The sequence below is a fragment of the Falco peregrinus genome, chromosome 5, assembly GCF_023634155.1.
Source record: "Falco peregrinus isolate bFalPer1 chromosome 5, bFalPer1.pri, whole genome shotgun sequence".
NCBI lineage: Eukaryota > Metazoa > Chordata > Aves > Falconiformes > Falconidae > Falco > Falco peregrinus.
Window position 1 is genome coordinate 103,714,402 of NC_073725.1, and position 16,520 is coordinate 103,730,921.

At 50.1% G+C, this 16,520-nt stretch overlaps 1 protein-coding gene across 5 annotated transcripts in view; it reads right to left on the reverse strand.

The window, feature by feature from the left end:
- Positions 1-6,229: 6,229 nt before the first annotated feature.
- The window catches only part of MGLL (monoglyceride lipase), a 107,333-nt gene continuing 97,042 nt past the window's right edge, over positions 6,230-16,520 (reverse strand). For all 5 annotated transcript variants that reach the window (XM_027794124.2, XM_027794129.2, XM_027794126.2 and 2 more), the window contains 2 exons: positions 11,020-11,235; positions 6,230-10,044 (listed from right to left, as the gene is read on the reverse strand). In XM_027794124.2, the coding sequence (XP_027649925.1) occupies positions 9,919-10,044; positions 11,020-11,235 (342 nt within the window). In that variant the 3' untranslated portion in view covers positions 6,230-9,918. The remainder of the gene's footprint in view (positions 10,045-11,019; positions 11,236-16,520) is intronic.

Consider the following 16,520-nt stretch of genomic DNA (forward strand, 5'->3'; position numbering starts at 1 on the left):
TATCTGTTCCTGCTGTGGCCTCTCTGTTACCAACAGACAACATCAGTGTGGCTTGATTTCTGGAAGGACTGTGGTGGGCTCCTTCAGCTTATTTTCCTGCACCTGGGCCAAGGGCTGGGTCCACACTGTTTGGCTTCCAAGCAGCGAGGAAAGTGTGACTGCTCTCCTCTCTTGGTGACCTGCTCGTACAATCCTGCCAGAACATGGATGTAAACCACCAGATTGTTTTTATTGGCTCCTTTCTCTCGGGATTATTCTGTTTCATTAGCAGCATCATGGCACAGGCTTGGCCAGTGTGGTGGTGATGTGTCAGGGAGGTGTTTTTTACCTGGGAAAGTTACTCTGGTCAGCCCCTAACAGGTACGTTGGCCCTCCCTCTCTTCTTGTCACCCTGTGCCTCTGTCATTACTGACTGTCCATTAAATCCAAGGATGGAGATTTCTCAGTCTCTGTACTTAAACTGTTCAGACTTGTTCCGTGCACTCACGGAGTCTCTGAAGCATGTGTTTTCTCCGAAACCTTGAGTCAGCTGAAGCATGTGGGCAGTCCTTCCTCTCTGAGGACACAGACGCTTTCTCTTCTGCCCTGTACGTCTGGGTGGCTGCGACAGTTTCTGTGGCAATAACTGAGCTGCCTGTGTGCAGCCCCTGTGGACTTCAGAGCGTGGCTGCCATTCAGGGAACAAGGATCCAAGCTTGTCCTGGTGGCTCCGTTTAGGAACGTGCAGTTTTCCAGGGGGGTATACTAATAACATCTGAATGACTGATGCTGTTGAAGGGAAGGACTGGGCTTGGAAAGGTTCAAGCACTAATTGGGCTTTTGGGACTCAAAAAATGGCGCTTACAAGGAGTATCGTTGTGCTGTGAGAGCCTGGAGTAAAGGATGAGCCTCTTCAAGAGGCTCGAGCTGTTCATGTTGGTACAGTCACGGTCAAACTGTGGAGATGGCACCTTCCCACGTAGCAGCTTGCACTCGGTGTGCGTTGACAGACTTGTCTGCTCAGGGTGACACTGTTTTTCTCTTGCTGTGGGCAGCCTGGCGAGCCCCGTCACAGCCTGGGGAGCTGGATTGTGTCTGGCTGCGCTCAGCTCCTGGGGATGAACGAACCCAGCTAGGGCTGGTGGTGAGGAGCAAAGGCTTGGTTCTCTGCTGACAGCAGGTGGGTGTGCTGCCAGAGCAGGTTGTTGTTTACCTTCTAAGCTAAAACAGATTGGACATAATAAATTTATTAAGATAAGAGAGGCCACGCTGGCTACCCGTTCATCAGAATTGGGGCCTGTTTTGAATAAAGGTGCTGGCTCTGCTGGGGTTGCTGCCTGCCTTGAAGAAGTGCTAAGGGAGAAGGGCAGTGAACCTCTTTTTCTCGAGCTGCAAATGGTTTCTGGTGTTTTAGGTTGGGAATCGGAGGTGGGTTATTGGCAATAACCAAGGTCAGGGTTGCAGAGAGGCAGACTGTTTGTTAGGGGACAGCATTTGGGTGCAGCTATGGACGTGCAGACCTTTAAGGCCGAAGTCAAGCTACAGGCTTCAAGCTCTGCGTGATCGGCATCTGGGGAAGAGAGCAGGCATGCACATGCCTTTTTGCTTTTCCTAGTCGGTTAACTTTGTAAGCCTACGTGTTCTGGGCAAGGTTTGGAGGACATTTCAGGAGGCTAAAGAAAGCCTTGGAAGAGGATCAGTACCATGCAAAGAACTAGCTCTGATCCCAAGGGTCTGGCTGCTCGGTTCCCAAAATAAGCTCTGAGAAATGAGTGTGAGAGCTTTTCTTTCCCTCCTCCTGTTACCGACAAAGCAAGCTTGAGGGGAAGGAGAGCAGGATTGGAAAGTGAGTTCTGCTCCCTCCTGACTGCAGCGCTCTGCCAGTGGGTCTGTTTTGCTCCCTGCTCTGTTTGCTGGTATGGCAGAACGCAAGGCTGCTGCTTTGGCACGGTGAGTTAGGAAAGGCGGAGGTGAAAGGAGTGCTATGGTATGGCCAGGTGCATCAGCTCATGGGCTCAGCGTAGGGTGGTGTTGGTCTTTTTAAAGAAACGCAAAATAATTTGATGTAGCTTTCCCATGGAGGAAACTGAGCTGGTCCGTGTTACACTGGGATGTCATTAAAACCCCTGTAAGAAAAAATGCCTCCCTCTGTTCTTTTATCTTATCGCTTCTTTGTGAGCTAGGGTCATCCCAGTACCATTTGTACAAGGCTGCAACAGTGATGAACCACGCGAGCAAGGCTGTGCAGAGACCTGCTCTGAAGGGAAGGCAAGTAAATGTGTTAGTTACTGCTCTTTGAGATACGCTTTAGGAGATGAAGGCTGATCTTTCATATCAAGGCTAAGATGACATTATATCTCTCCCTTCTGTTCGGAAGGTTTTATTCTAACACATTCTTGGCACAGCATAGCAGAACCACCAATATTTCTATGAATTTTATTAAGCTTGCTTCCATAACAGGAGCCAGCAATCTGCTCTCTAGAACTCCTTTTCCACCCCCTTTCTCCCTGGATCTAAATCTGAAAATTATCCAGGAGTTTTAAAACAAGTTTGTTGGCGGCAAGTTCAATCTCCTTCACTTTCCCAAAGGCTCTCTTTAGAGCTGTCCAGAAAGCTTTTTCTGCTGTGCTGCTTCTCGGGTCTGAGTGCCTGTCGGGCACAACATCTTCAAAGCCATTCAAGGCACTGGCTCTGGCCGCGCTGCTCCTGGGGTGGCTGCTCCTTCCCTTCCCAGGGTGGGGGGAGCTGGTGTTGCTTGTTTCCTGATTTTGTGTGGCCTTTTCCAATCATGCATGCTTTTAAACAGCAGTGTTCCAGGTCTGAAAGCATGCAAGGGGAACGTACTTCTCTTGCTGTGCTGACTGCAGTGCTCCCAGTGCTGGCTGTGGGAACAGGGCAGACTGGCCTTGCTTTTACTGGGAATCTTTGACAGGCTGGGTTTTGGTGCAGAGCAGCCGTGGCACGGGATGTACATACACTCGGCACAGGAAGAGAGGGCTTGGTATTAAAAGTGCTCAGGGTGAGCCCTGGAACCTTAGAGCCATCAGGGCTTTTGGTACAGCAAACACAAGGGCTGCCCTGTCCCGCAGGCGGGCAGCCTGGTGCTGTCATTGCAGCACGGGGCTGATTCTGCCATCCAGTGTGAAGGAGAAACTGGTATATTTTTTTTTTTAATAATCTGGATGAGGAGCCAGAGTTGTTTGTTTCTAACCTGTGGGTATCTCCTGTTCAGGGCTCACTGTGTCAGCCTGAGGAGGGTTTTGCTGGCTGGTGTGGCCATTGCATGGGTTTTCATCTAAATAAAGGCGTGCCTGATACCAAGGCTGCTGACCTTGGGAAGGCTGGAAGGCCTTGCTTTCCCTGGGGCTCTGCCTCGTGGCAGGGTTTATGGTGGTCTGGCAGGGACTTGCTTGCTTTTGGCCATGGACCCTTCCTAAACTGATGCAGGGCAGGTACTGCTCATCCTTTGCACCTGAGCTGTTGTTGCTTCCCCTCTGCCGTTCTCATCCTTGTGTGTTTTCTTACGAGACAAGTGTTTTCCATGCTGGACATCTTGCCCTCTCCTCAGCTCCCCCCTCACCAGCCCAAGCAGCTTTCTTTGCCAAGTTTCCTCTGGTTAGACAGCAGCACGTATCATGCGATCCGTCTACTCTTAACTGATCTCTCAGGAACTGTTTTTCATCTGAATTCCTGGAATATTTCCATACACTGAAGAGTTTCCTCTGGAGGGAAGGGAAATGAATCCCATTTCTCCCGAGGAGCAGTGGCCACGGGAAGGTCAGTTGTTTGGCTTACTCCGTTTGGGAGATGTGGGCTCTGCGGTCATTGCTCAGAGACACGGCTGTTCAGTTTAACAGGGGAGTTGCTGGCAGAGCAGCGGGAAGGTGAGTGGGAGCTCCGCATCCGCAGCTTTTGGAGAAAGAGAGCGTCCCAGGCTGACTAGCTGGGAGAGCATTGCCCTGTTTCTGCGTGCGAGGGAGGCTTGTGCTGGTATGAGGAGAGAAGAGCAAACGGTCACCCAAAATCCCCGCTTTAGAGAGCCTGGAGTGAGCAGGAGCAGCAGCAGCAGGCAGCCAGGCTGCCGGCACGGTGTGCGGTAGTGGTGGTCTCTGGTGGTACGGTGACACCTGCACCACCCTGTTGGCTCCATCCCCCTTTCCCTGTGCTGGGATCTGCCCGAGGCTGGGCAGGGACACCGGCAGCCTGCTTGCCCCCACCAGCAGCTCTGAAGTGAATGACAAACCCACGTCTCCACCCTCTGATGGGCTATAAATCCCATGCTTAACCGTCTGCCAGCAGCAAATGCAACCGAAGCGCTGCTGGTTTATATGCTGAGCAGACCTTCTGAATTAAAATTCCTCACTGCTCACCGAAGTTAGAGCATTTGGCTCTTCTCCAGCACCAGAGCCTGGCCCGGGTGATGGGCTGTGTGGTCCTGGAGGTCTGACAGAGGTGCAGTCCCTGCAGCAATGTGACCGAGTGTGACACCTCCCATGCCTTGCCCCGATGGTTGCTTGTCCCGGCCAGCCCTGCTGCCGTGGCTGGGGTGGGCTCCACAAAAGCTCTCTTCCCCCCCCACCCCCCGCCATGGCACTCCTCTGGCTCCACACGGCTTCACCATGGGCTGATCCCCGCCTTACACACCCCAGGAGCCAGCTTTGGATAGCACATGATGGAGCACAGCTCAGGGAAGAGAAAAAGGCAAAAACCTTCAGGGTTCCCACAGACTCGCAGGATCAGACTAGAAGCACATGCTGAAAAAAGGTCGCCCGTGGCTGTGACAGCTCGCCACGCACCAGGTGGTGACACCAGGAAAACTGCACTGCCAGAAAGGCTCCTTCATGCCGGTGCTGCTCCCAGCCTTGCACAGGACCGTCCCCTCCATCCTGGGCTCAGTCCCTGTCCCAGCACCATGGCCTGCACCCTCCAGCAGCCCTCAGCGCTGTGAGGAGCTTAATGAGTCACTAAAATACTAGGGAAAAGAGCCGAGGACTTGCTGGTATTACAGCAAATCTTATTAATAATAATGTTGCTTACTATCGTGGTGTGCCCACTGGCTTGGCAAAAAGTCCTAGCTCCATGTTGACATCCATCAAAGTCGTCAGCCAGAGCTTCTGACCTGGCAAGCTGGGGTGTGACCAGGCCTACAGCCTGTGTGGGGCTGCAGAAAGAGAATATTATTGCTTTGATTTAGCAATTTGAGGTGTGAGGAGGATGAAATGAGTTGCCAGAGGTTGCAGGTGGGGTCTGGCGCTGCTGACGTCTCCAGCTGGAGGGCTGGCACAGGGACACACTGTCCCACCCATCCCTGGCCACAGCAGTCACCTGTTTTGGGGTGCAAGAGTCACGGATGCAGCGGCTTGTCCTGGAGCCTGCCTGGGGAGCGGGGCAGCAGGGGGCCCTGCGGCCGGGCTGTGCCCCAGCCCCGTCCCTGTCCCTGCAGATGGGGCACCCTGGGCTGGGACAAGCCGGGGCTTTAACAGCCCTGGGCACTGCCTGGGAGCTGAGGAAGCAGCAAACCCCACTGCCCAGCCCTCTCTGCAGGCACAGTTGGTGGCAAAAGGTAAGGTTTAAAAGGCTGCCGCTCTGGCCAGGGTGCAGATGCTTCCTGTTTGGATTGGGTACGGTTCAGGACCAACATAGTATTTTAACGGGCTTGCAAAAGCGTGGGAACCAGATCTGGAAGCAGGCTGAGCTTGCCTGGTACTTGGGGCTTCTTCATCAGCTTCGCACTGCTGTTTGTCTGGGGTAGGGGAAGCACTTGGGCCAGGGAATTTAAATTATTTTTTATTTTTTAAATTAGCACCTCACCTACAATTGAAAAAAAAAAAAGAGCTTTGACTCTGGGGAGGGTAGAGCTAGCTTTTCTTGGGATGACCCAGACAGAGAGCCCTGCTAGGTCAAAGAAAGATACAAAGACATCTTATACCCACAGTACCCCAAGCTAATTTTTTTATTGTGCTGCTCTGGGCTATAGCAAATAGTGGTGTGAGGCTGTGGATCTCAGGGCTCTTTGGAAAGCTGACCTTGAAGCAGAAAGGGAACCTCAGGCCTCCATGAGACTGGGCTACCCCCAGACCCCGGTCAGCAGTAGCTGGGAAGCAGGTGCCGGCCACAGCAGCAATGTGGCAGTGCCCGTGGGCTCAGCCCCCTCCTCCACAAGCTGAACGGCAATTCAACATCTCTTCACCTCGTCCTTCGCACCTCTGGAGGGACCGCAGTCCCCAATGATGCTCTCAAACACACTCTGTTCAGAAAACATAACTTTATTATTAGTTGCAATATACATTGTATTCCTTTAAGAATCCTAAACTTGTATATGTTTTTTCCCACCGAAAATACATGTGTATGTATATATGTTTTTATATATGTATATATATAAATGTATTTTATTGAACTGGAACACAACGGAACAAGAGAGACGAGCTCCGAAATTACTTGGAAAAGTAAATGCAATCTCAATGGGTTTGTGCTGGCCATGTGCTATAAGGTGAGTGGTATAAAAAGAACAGGCTAAATAGAAAACGTGATGGGTTAGGCAGTGGGGAATGGTCTCTCAGTGCTACAGGTGGTGATATATACAGTAGTTACACGTTGCTATTGCTCAGTCGTGAGTGCCACCTATTCTCAAAGGCAGACCGGTCTCTGGTGTGGCTCTGCACAGCAACATTCGTAAGGCCAGCTGTGCTCCCTGCAAATGGTACCTGCCATTTGAAAACAGAGTGTAATTACATTTCCCTTGGCAGTGGGTCTGCTCATGACTAATCTGGTCAGTAAAGGAAGAATTCCTCCGGGGCACAGTGAAACCTAACTGGGTCAATGTAAAGTAGCTTACAGGCAGTAGTAAGGGATCAGCAACATCAGTGTGAGCTGAAATGCACGGGCTGAGCTGCAGCTGGTGCAAATCAGCATCTCAGCTCACGAAGGCTGATTTGCTCCTCGCTCCTTCCCTCTGCACTTACATCCCCAGCTGCGAAGGGGCTGCTCCCTCTGGGCTCAGCAGCCCTGGGGGTGCGCGCTGCGGGGGCTGGCAGCCTTCGGGGCTTGTTTGGGGTAGGTTTCCCTGTGTTAATTTCCTCAGAAGATAACTCTTCACAAAACCGGCTGAGGGTGGCAATAACTCTGCTGTGCCATGGCTTGGGACTTACTTGGCTTGCTTTTTTGTTGTTGTGGTTCTTTCAACTTGTTGTTTGTTAACCTGATTTTCAAATGCAGCTTCCCCAGGCCATGTGCCATCGCTGAGCTTAAGCTAGTCAGAGGGACAAGTCTTCTGCAGATCAATGTAATTGGTTTCCTTTTATTTCTGCTGAGCTGGAGATGTTTCTTGGGTGAAAGAGCACATTTTAGCAAAGGCACTGACCACAGACTTTCCTCTGCCTGAAGCCAGGTTGGAGGGAGCAGACGGTCTCTGACCTTCCTGCTGGAGGGTCATTTCCCTCTCCCCCCGCAAAGTGCTTGTCAGTTTGAAAGGGATGTAAAGAATGTGGGCATTGATTTACTCCTCCTGACTTCCTCGGGAAAAGTGCTTTTAAAAATCCCATCCTTAAGTCATCATCTTGCTGCTACCCCCGCAATGTCTGTCACCACTGGATCACGCCTACTTGATTCTCCTTCCAGCTGAAGAAGCAGGTGAGATTTATCACCGCTGTAGTATCTCTTCTTGCTGTCTTTGCCTAGCAGCATCTGGCAAGGAGGGATCTTGCTTGGGGAAAAAAAGTTGCAACAAGCGAGGCTGCTGGAAGATGCAGAGCAGGCGACCTGCGCATCACCTCTTTCCCATGGCAAGTTTCACCACAAGTTTAGCAGGGGTTGGTGAGAACAGCTGATTGGGCTGGAATAATTTTGAATTAAAAGCTGTCATTGCTGGGAGAACTACAGCTCCTTCCTCTCTTCACAAGCAAGAAAATACAAGTGTGAAAGTGCCTGGATCAACCTGTATAAAAGAGCTTTCCTGACTTGGACCCCTTAGGGCAATTACAAGGATATAACCTGCATCCACGCATCCTTCATCTATCCACGCTGCTGGGACCTGGCCCCGATTCAGACTGTTATTGCACAGAGGTCCCTTTCCTGAATCTTACCAGAACTGGTTTCAAAGGCAAAGGGAGGAGATGTGGGTGACCCCCCCGTGACTGTTGCAGGTGGGATCCAGCCCGGGGGGCAGCAGCTCAGGACATAGCGATGGTTCCTGCTGCTGCCAGGGAGGGCAATAAGGGGTCTGGTGTGTCACCGGGGGACGTGCCCCGCTCTCTCATAGTGCAACACTTGCAGGCATTTTCTGCTTGCAAAATTGGAGGGAGAGGCACAGGCTGAACCCCTTCCCTTTGGCTAGTGCCAAGAAGTGTATTTACAGAGCCATCACCCTGGACAAACTGACCTGCACAGCCATGCTGTGATCACTACACAGCTTTTTGCCGTGCTGATACGATGCCTCTGCTCCATAGCTGGGTCTAAAGACTTTCCTTTCACGCTGCTGCTGCCAGAGACCCCGGCAGCTCTAGGCTTTGGCTTGTCTGTACCACCGGACCAGTCCGCAAGCTCTGCTACAGCAGCTTGTACACCAGTGCCCCTGGATGCCCCCAGGGCAGCAAGGGGGATGTTGGATGGATGACTGCACCCTTACACTCTGCTTTTAGCTCCCCACGTTGCCTAAAGGGGTGAGCTCAGTCCCTCTGCCCCAGAGGTGGCTGTGCTGATTAGGAGGAGATTGGGACAAGCTTGGATGGCATCTCCATTCGCGCTGTGGGTCTCCTGCTAAACCAGTGGACCATGAGGACACCCACTGCTAATCCCCACCCACCAGATGCTCTGTGCTTCTCGCTAGCATTATTTTCAGGACATTTTCCAACTGATGAAGGAAAACAACAGATTATGGCTGTAAAGTTATGGTGAGAGGACTGGATCCTGGGAGGACAACATTATTCCTTGCCAAGAGAGTGAAAAATTAACCCCTTCTTTAGACTCTCCTCCTATTTCTTCCCTGGCTCCCAGCCACCTCTATATACATCATATATTATATTACTATATTCTCTTATAACTTTGACTTTGCTTTTTCGATTTCAGTAGCGCAAGTGATTAATTCAAAAAGAAAAAAAGGAAAGAAAAAAAAAAAAGGAAGGAAGGAAAAAAAAGCAGCCCCTAGGAATATTTACAGAATAGTTCATTTTGCAGAGGAGATGAGGTTTGGCATTTGGAAAAGCATGGTGTTTCAATGTGCTAAGTGGGTTTGATTCCACATTCCTCCTCTCCCCTCTGGGATCCTGCTCTGATGATGAAAATTAAAGAGCTGTTCAAAACGCTTTCCCCAGGCACAAACTTGCAGAGGACATGCAGAGCGGCAGCGGAGGCTGTTTTGATGCTCTCCCCTGGCCTGGCCTGCTTATAAAAGCAGTATCCAGAGGAATCTGAACTTGAAAACCAGCCCTTCACCTTCAGGGAGCTGTCAGCTCCATCTTTAGCCTCTGCTCGTTACCCAGCACCTTCGTTATGGCTCTCCTCACAAGGACCAGGGCTTTTAAGGTACTGGATGGTGGGGACAGGGAAGGGACAATATGCACCTGGAATCAAAACCATGAAGTGGAAGATACTGACTTATTTAACATACCAAAAATTATTGCAGTATAAATACACCCCTGTCACCCCAGTGAAAGCAGAGAAGCAGAAGTGGTGGGGGAAGTTTGGTGGGTGAGGGGCATTTCAGTAAAGTCACCCAACCTGGAAAACTTTGACGGCTGCTCCCACAGCTATCAATTCTTCTCCAGATTAGGGCAATGGCCATTTACATCAGCAAATAATGCCTCTCCCCCCACCCACCCTTACGCTGTGCATGATAAAATATCCCAAGAGTCCCTCCACGTTAGATCTTTTTCAGAGAGGCTTCTATTAAGAAAAGCATCTATTCCCAGAAAACCCCAGTAAGAGCTGCAGAACCAATTGCTCTTAAGTATGGCTGTTTTCCCCAGCTGCTGAGACCTTCTGGGCGATCCATGTTAGTATTTCTGTGAAGACAGAGGTAGAAACCTCGGGCAGCTCTTTGTGGAGGGCATGATAGGCTTCCTCATACACCTGCAACCAGGGAGAGAGTGGAGATTAGCATAGGGGAAAAAAAAGCCGCATGAACAGAACAGCCTTCAGTCCCCTCTCGTCAACACCCACAGGTCCAACACGTCCTGCCCACACCTTGTCAGGCTTTTTTTCCTAGATGTGGCAGGTTATGAAATCAAAGAGATGCCACTGGTGGTGGTGGCCCTTGGCGAGCAGGAAGGCATTGGCATTGCAGCTTGACATCCGTGTGTTCCCCCAGCACCCTGCTGCCCTGCAGGAAGATGTCCCAGCCCCATCCATTTCTTGCTTTTTATCCCACTAAGGAGGAGGAAATACTTATCATGCCCTTGGAGTTTAAAGGACAATAGGGGATGTTCCCATCATGCCTTGTGCAATTTTACTCCTTTTATGCCCAGACTATCCAGTTATTTTTCCAATGACAAAAGCTTTTCTTGGTCTCCCTGTCTCTTTTTCAGGCTCATTCATGTGCTAACAATTGGTTAATCAGCTGTGGCTCTCTTGAAATGAGCAGATGTGAAGTGGCTTTTGTCGTGCAGCGCTTTGGAAAGGCCCCCCTGTACCTTTACTTGCTGGGGCATGAGGTAAGGTTGGTGCTCACCCAGCTGGCATTGTTCTGAAGAGCTTTGAGGGTCAGCACTTCACCCGCTTATGTGCCTCGCCCGACTTCTACACCAAGCTGCTTCATGCCCAGGAGACCCCAGAGGTACACAGCCACCACTGGGTCAGGTCTTGGGATTAGCCACCACCCCCTGCCCACAGCCCGGCTGTAGCTGGTGAAAGGCCACCACGCCATGCCCAGGGAGGGCTCCGCCTGGGCTGCCTCCTGGTAAGGGGCTCCATCGGTCCCACCGATGCACCAGCCCCGCTTCATCACCAGCTCCCTGCGGCTCAGCAGGCTCCCTGCCCCTCACGGTCACTCACACTCGGGCCAACATTGACAAGATACAATCCTAGAAATCAAGAAAGCAAGATGACCTTGAGGGTTTTGTCCTGACTCTGCACTGTGTCCATTAGTAAATAGGACCCTTTGATGTCGCAGAGCTTGTCGGAAGAGCCGTGTAGCACCAGGATGGGCAAAGTCAGCTTGGGCAGAGCTCGCTCAATTCTGGCGATGGCATTCATCAGCTGGATGACGAAGGAGACCTTCATGCCGCCATGGTAGACCAAGGGATCGGATGTGTAAGACTCCATCTGGCAGGGAGAAAGAGGTAATTTAAGGTTAGCAATATTTTACGCAGAAAAGACAAAGCAGATCAGTCTGGCAGTGAGGAGTCTCCTCCCTTGGCTCGCACAGTCATGTCCTGCTCTGCCAGGATATCCTGCCATCAGAGTCAAGGTCGAGGTCTTTGCTGGGGCTACCCAGAACTGCTCACACAACCTGGCTTGCTCCTCGCTGTGTGTTTCTCTCTTTCATCACTAGAAAATATTCAAGCCAAAGATCTTCCTGCAGGCGAAGCACCAGTGTCTGACAAAGACTGTTCCCATGGGGGCACCTGCCTGCATTTTTCTCCTCTGCCATGTCCTTCTGTCACTCAAATGTCACATCTCTTCTGCAGAGGGTTCTTCAGACTGTGTTACTTGAAAGCTGATGTTCTCCAGGTCCTTATTCTCTCTGCTGAGGGCTCAGATGGTTTTCTCTTTCACCTTCCCTCTCTGGGGGTGAGGACGGTGACCTACACCTACTGACACATTGGACCGCAAAGCACTGTGACACTGAGGGGTCCTGTCCGGCTGCAAAGTGTGCACAGACGAGGCAGCAAAGGATGCTATTAGGTGGCAGGCAAAAAAAAAAAAGTCAACAATTTGATCAGCCAGACTGTGAGAGGATAAAAATGTACAAGAGCTAGTGCAGAAAGTTGCTAGGAACGAGTAGTTACCGCAGCAGGCAAATCTACAGTAAATATTTGTATACTGTACGCGGAGACGGCCCACACAGCCACTGCCATTTCAGTATTTGCCAGAATGCTTTGATTATGGGCTGGTCTCTGGCACAGCCTCCAGTTTCTCCCAATCCCGGCAGATGTTTATAGAAATGATAGTTATTTATAGGTTAGCCAAAACCAGTCTCCTCCTCTCCGCGCAGGCAGTGGGGTCGGTTCAGACTCTCCCTTGCTCTGCAGAAACCTGAGGTCCTCTTGCTGCTGCCGGTGCCTGCCCTGAGGGGACCACGAGTGGGAGGTGACCCCAAAGGCCACCCCAGGGACACGTAGCTCTGTGTAGGCGTAGGCACCGACACGGCTGTAGCGGGACAGCGTGGCCTGCCTGGTGCCCACCGAGAAGGCAGCAAGCCTCTGGGGTGGGCTCTGCAGTCATCTCCCTGTGAGATGAGATTATCAGGGTGGCAGAAGGACACCACATGGTGGGGCTTTCCCGGCTGGGGGCAGTAATTTGCCAGAAGGTGTCGTGCCATTTTTCCCTCCTTGTCATCTTAAATGTATTGGAGCCCAAAGCACTGGAAATGGAGCTGGCAGCGAGGCATGCTGGTGCTCACAGGTCTTTCCCATTCACCTTCTTGCCTCCAGTCCCCACCATCTCCTGCTGCTTAAACCCATGGCTCCTATCCCTGAGTGCAGCAAGGGGAAGGAGTGGGTGGGAATTTGGGACTGTTAGTAACTGGCATCCTCCAGCCCCAGCCTTCAGTGCTGAGGATGGTCAGGGGAGTGACAGCTGTAGAGCCACTCTACTGTATGCTGGAGTTGGACCACAGACATTCAAGTTGTTGTAGCACTCATTTAGGACCCTTGAATGCAGCAGATATTTCTAGTATTTGATTGAGGCCATCGTGTTTTGGCCTCTCTGCAAGATCATGGCTACTCTGAAGTGAGGGGCAGTTTTTGGCAGGGAGACCAAGACTTATAATAATAACAAAGACATCACAGCTCATAATATTAGGACCTTATGCATAGTGTCTCCCTTTCAAAGTAGCAAGCCCCTATGCATGCTGGGGGTTTGGAAAACACTGTTTGCAAGATGTTTGTAAGATTAGGTTGCAGTTAAGGTAAAAGGATCCGCCCTTAACACATGCTGAGCATCCTCTGCTCCTGCTAAAGGCCCTAGGAAGCTGAACAGCACGTGGTCCTCTTGGCTCCACATGGACCCTCCCAGTGCCCAACCAGCTGCTTAATGCAGAAACCGCCACCTGCATCCTCCATCCCCTAGACTGCTCAGCCTGTCTGCCACACCTTCCCTGCTCTGCAAAGTGCTTCCAAAGGGCAAGAAGCTGCCTGTGTTTAGAAAGAAGCATCCTCTCATGAACCTGCTCATGGAAAAAGTTCAGCTTTTACTTCCAAAACATAACTGCCTGGTGTGGTGTTGCTATCTTTCCAACTGACAGCTGGGCATATCCTGATATTTTCAGCCAAACATGTTCGCTTTTCATCAGCACTTTGAGCAAAATGACCATCTTGCACCGGCTACTCAGCAACAGGCTTCATTCAGCCTGTTGTAAGTAAATCAGGGAGTTACTTGTCTGGATCTATGTCACAGCGCTGTGCTAAAGCAACACAGCTTTGAGATGGGTTCCTTTTTATTTTTTAGGTTGTTTTTTTTTTTTAATTGAAGGCAGCAAATGAGGGACTTCGCAGGGAGGGGACTCAAGAGAGGTGGACAGATGGATTGACCCTTCCTATGGAGTAGAACAGTGTTGATGAATTAATGTGAGTTGCCCCCTCCCTAGCCCAATAAATGCTAAAAGAATGACCTAATGGGTTTCTTTCTTTTTCTTTTTCTTTTCTGAAAGAGCAGGGATTTTTTAATTACTAAGTAGCCAACAAATATTTTTGTGTAGATGATGGGTGAGGAAAAAAATAATAACCCAATCCTAACCCAGACTGATCAGGACTGCTGGGGGACTATCCTGTTCCCAGTGAATGCACAGGAATCCTTATTAGAGTTAATGTTCAATGCATGGGGAGAGTGCAAAGCAGCAGCTTGCTGGGGAAAGAGGAAAAGACGGGGAATGGGTTTTGTATTCTGCAGGCTGTGAACTGCAAACCCTGCAAGCCCAGAGCTCCAGTAGGCCCGCCGGGCTCAGCAGGGGCAAGCGAGTGAGGGTGACCCCAGGAGAGCCTGCAACTGGTCCCAGCATGGTCCAGCCAAGGCTCTGCAGAGTCCATCACAGCAGCTCTTTTTTCTCTTTATGCAATTCTAAGACAGGAGCGACCATCAGGGCTCCTGCTGCATTACATCCCCCTGCTTAGAGGTCTGCATCTTCTCTTTGCATTTTGCAAATAATAAATAAATTCATTATAAGGTAATTGCAGCCTCATCCTATGTGGACACTGCAGGAACAAGACTAAAGTCAGGGGGACTACTCCACTGAAACCAATGGCAGCTAACAAAGGTTAATGGGATACAGGGATGCCCAACCCTGTGATGTTACTCCTCCTTGGAATAACAGGACCGGGTTTTTACGGTTGCTTCTTGCTCTTTTGTGTCTCTTGCATTTGATATAGCAAGCAGATCAAACAAACATCTCCATACCATCCTGTGTTTCAGTCCCTACACCCTGAGGACAGCCTGCTGGGAACATAAACTCATCAGGAAATTCTTGGATGATGTGCCAAAAATATTTCTAAAGAATAGAAAGTTGTTCTGGCAGGAGAATATGTTTAACATATAAATAATGGATGTCTCCAGCACATTGTGTGCTTTGAAGCTGCGCATCTTGAGTCCAAAAGGAGGGTGGAGTGTGTGTTAGAGGCAGCCAGAGGACCGAGATGCTGTGTTGTCTTCAGTGAGTGCCTGGAGCCTCAAATCCTGGTGTTTGGAGGTGGTCAGGAAAGTCCTTCACATCACAGTCGCAGCTGCCGTGTCAGCTGTGTGTTCACGTGCAGGTGTGAAGGCAGTACAGCACGCAGGGGTTTGTTGTCTCATTTTGAAGGCCACTCCATTATAAGCAGGCTCTAATGAAGCAGACCTACGTTTTTATCCACTGCAAAAGGCTTTCCCTTGCTCCACGGAAACGGAAACAGCAGAGGGAAAACAATGCTCAGAGAAAGCTCTTGAGGCTTGGAGCATCATAGAGCAGTAAATATTTGGTTTGAAAGACAACACAATTGCATATATTTATTATATATATAAAACTAATATATATAATAATATAGAATGTATTTATTAGAAGCCATGTCCAGTGGTTGCTGTGGTGATTTCTAACATGGAAATGCTCATTCAATATTGTGCACCAAACCCAGGGAGCTCACTGACACTTTTCTAAACGCATTCTTATTCAGGATGTCCCCACATCACCACTTTTCACTTGTAGAGCTCTTTAGTGCAGCACTAGCATCTTCCAGCACGGGCTCCAGCTGTGGGAAGTGTATTTAAAACCGCCACTCTTACGGACCAGCTGCGGCACAGGGTTCAGGTGCCACAGGAGATCAGTGCAGGAGCAGGCAAAGACCCTCCTGTCCCAGCCACGCTCACTCTTCAAGTAGGGAGTAACATTCTCAAACTCCTCTCCTCCCCCAGATAACTATTTGCTTTTATCCTCTCAACACAAATGCAGAAGTAGAAACTTCCTCTGTGCGATTTTAGTGAATTGGCTGTAAATTTAAACCTTTTCTCTGAATTAAATGTAACGAGTTATGGCAGATGAATGGAATTAAGAACAGGTTTCTCTAGCTTGTCTGGGATCGGCCTTCTTCCCAAGTACGTATTTTGTGCAGCCTCGTATGGTACTTAAGAACATATGTCATACGGTGCATCAGTGGATGCACATGAACTCGCTACCTGCTAGTCCTGACGGTTCCCTAGGATTTACTCTGTCTTTCTTTTCTCAGCTCTTTGAATTTTTCTGCCTTCAACCCAGTGAAACATTATGCTCTGTCACAGATAACTGAACTGAAAGTCGTTTGACCAAACAAACTCTTTGGCAGAGCCAAGAAAAAACCTGAAAGTCTTGAGGCTGTTCTGGGAGAGTCTTGGCTTTCCAGTTTACTGAACGGGTGAGTCAAAGCGGTGGGATATGTCGAGGCTGATCGCATGGCACTCACATAGCCGCTGACATCGCTTTGCTCCGGATCCGTTCAGCTTCAACTCTAATGCCAGCTCCCCAGAGTTAATGTCTACTTAAGATATGAACCGTTGTGTGAATAGCAGAAAAAAATGACAGTATCTGTCAGTGAGATGTGAGCTGACATGGCAGCACAGGAACAACTGACAGGCACATCATCAAAGACCTCCTGCTTTTGAGACACCCTTGGGTGCCATTTTCTAGCATTCTAGTTGATTTCTGAAATGCACCAAGTTCTGGGTCCAGCCAAGGCACCTTTGTTCACTTACAAATCACGTTTCCCTCCTTTCCCTCCTCCCACAACTGCGAGAAGGAAAAATCCTTGCAGTGTGTTGTTGCAGCACTTGCAGCAACATCTGCTTTTGCTAGGGATGGCATGAATAGCCTGCAGCTGTTATTACTAGGAGCGGGTATGAATGGGAGAAGAGTCCCAAGCTATGGTGACACTACAAAACCTTCACCC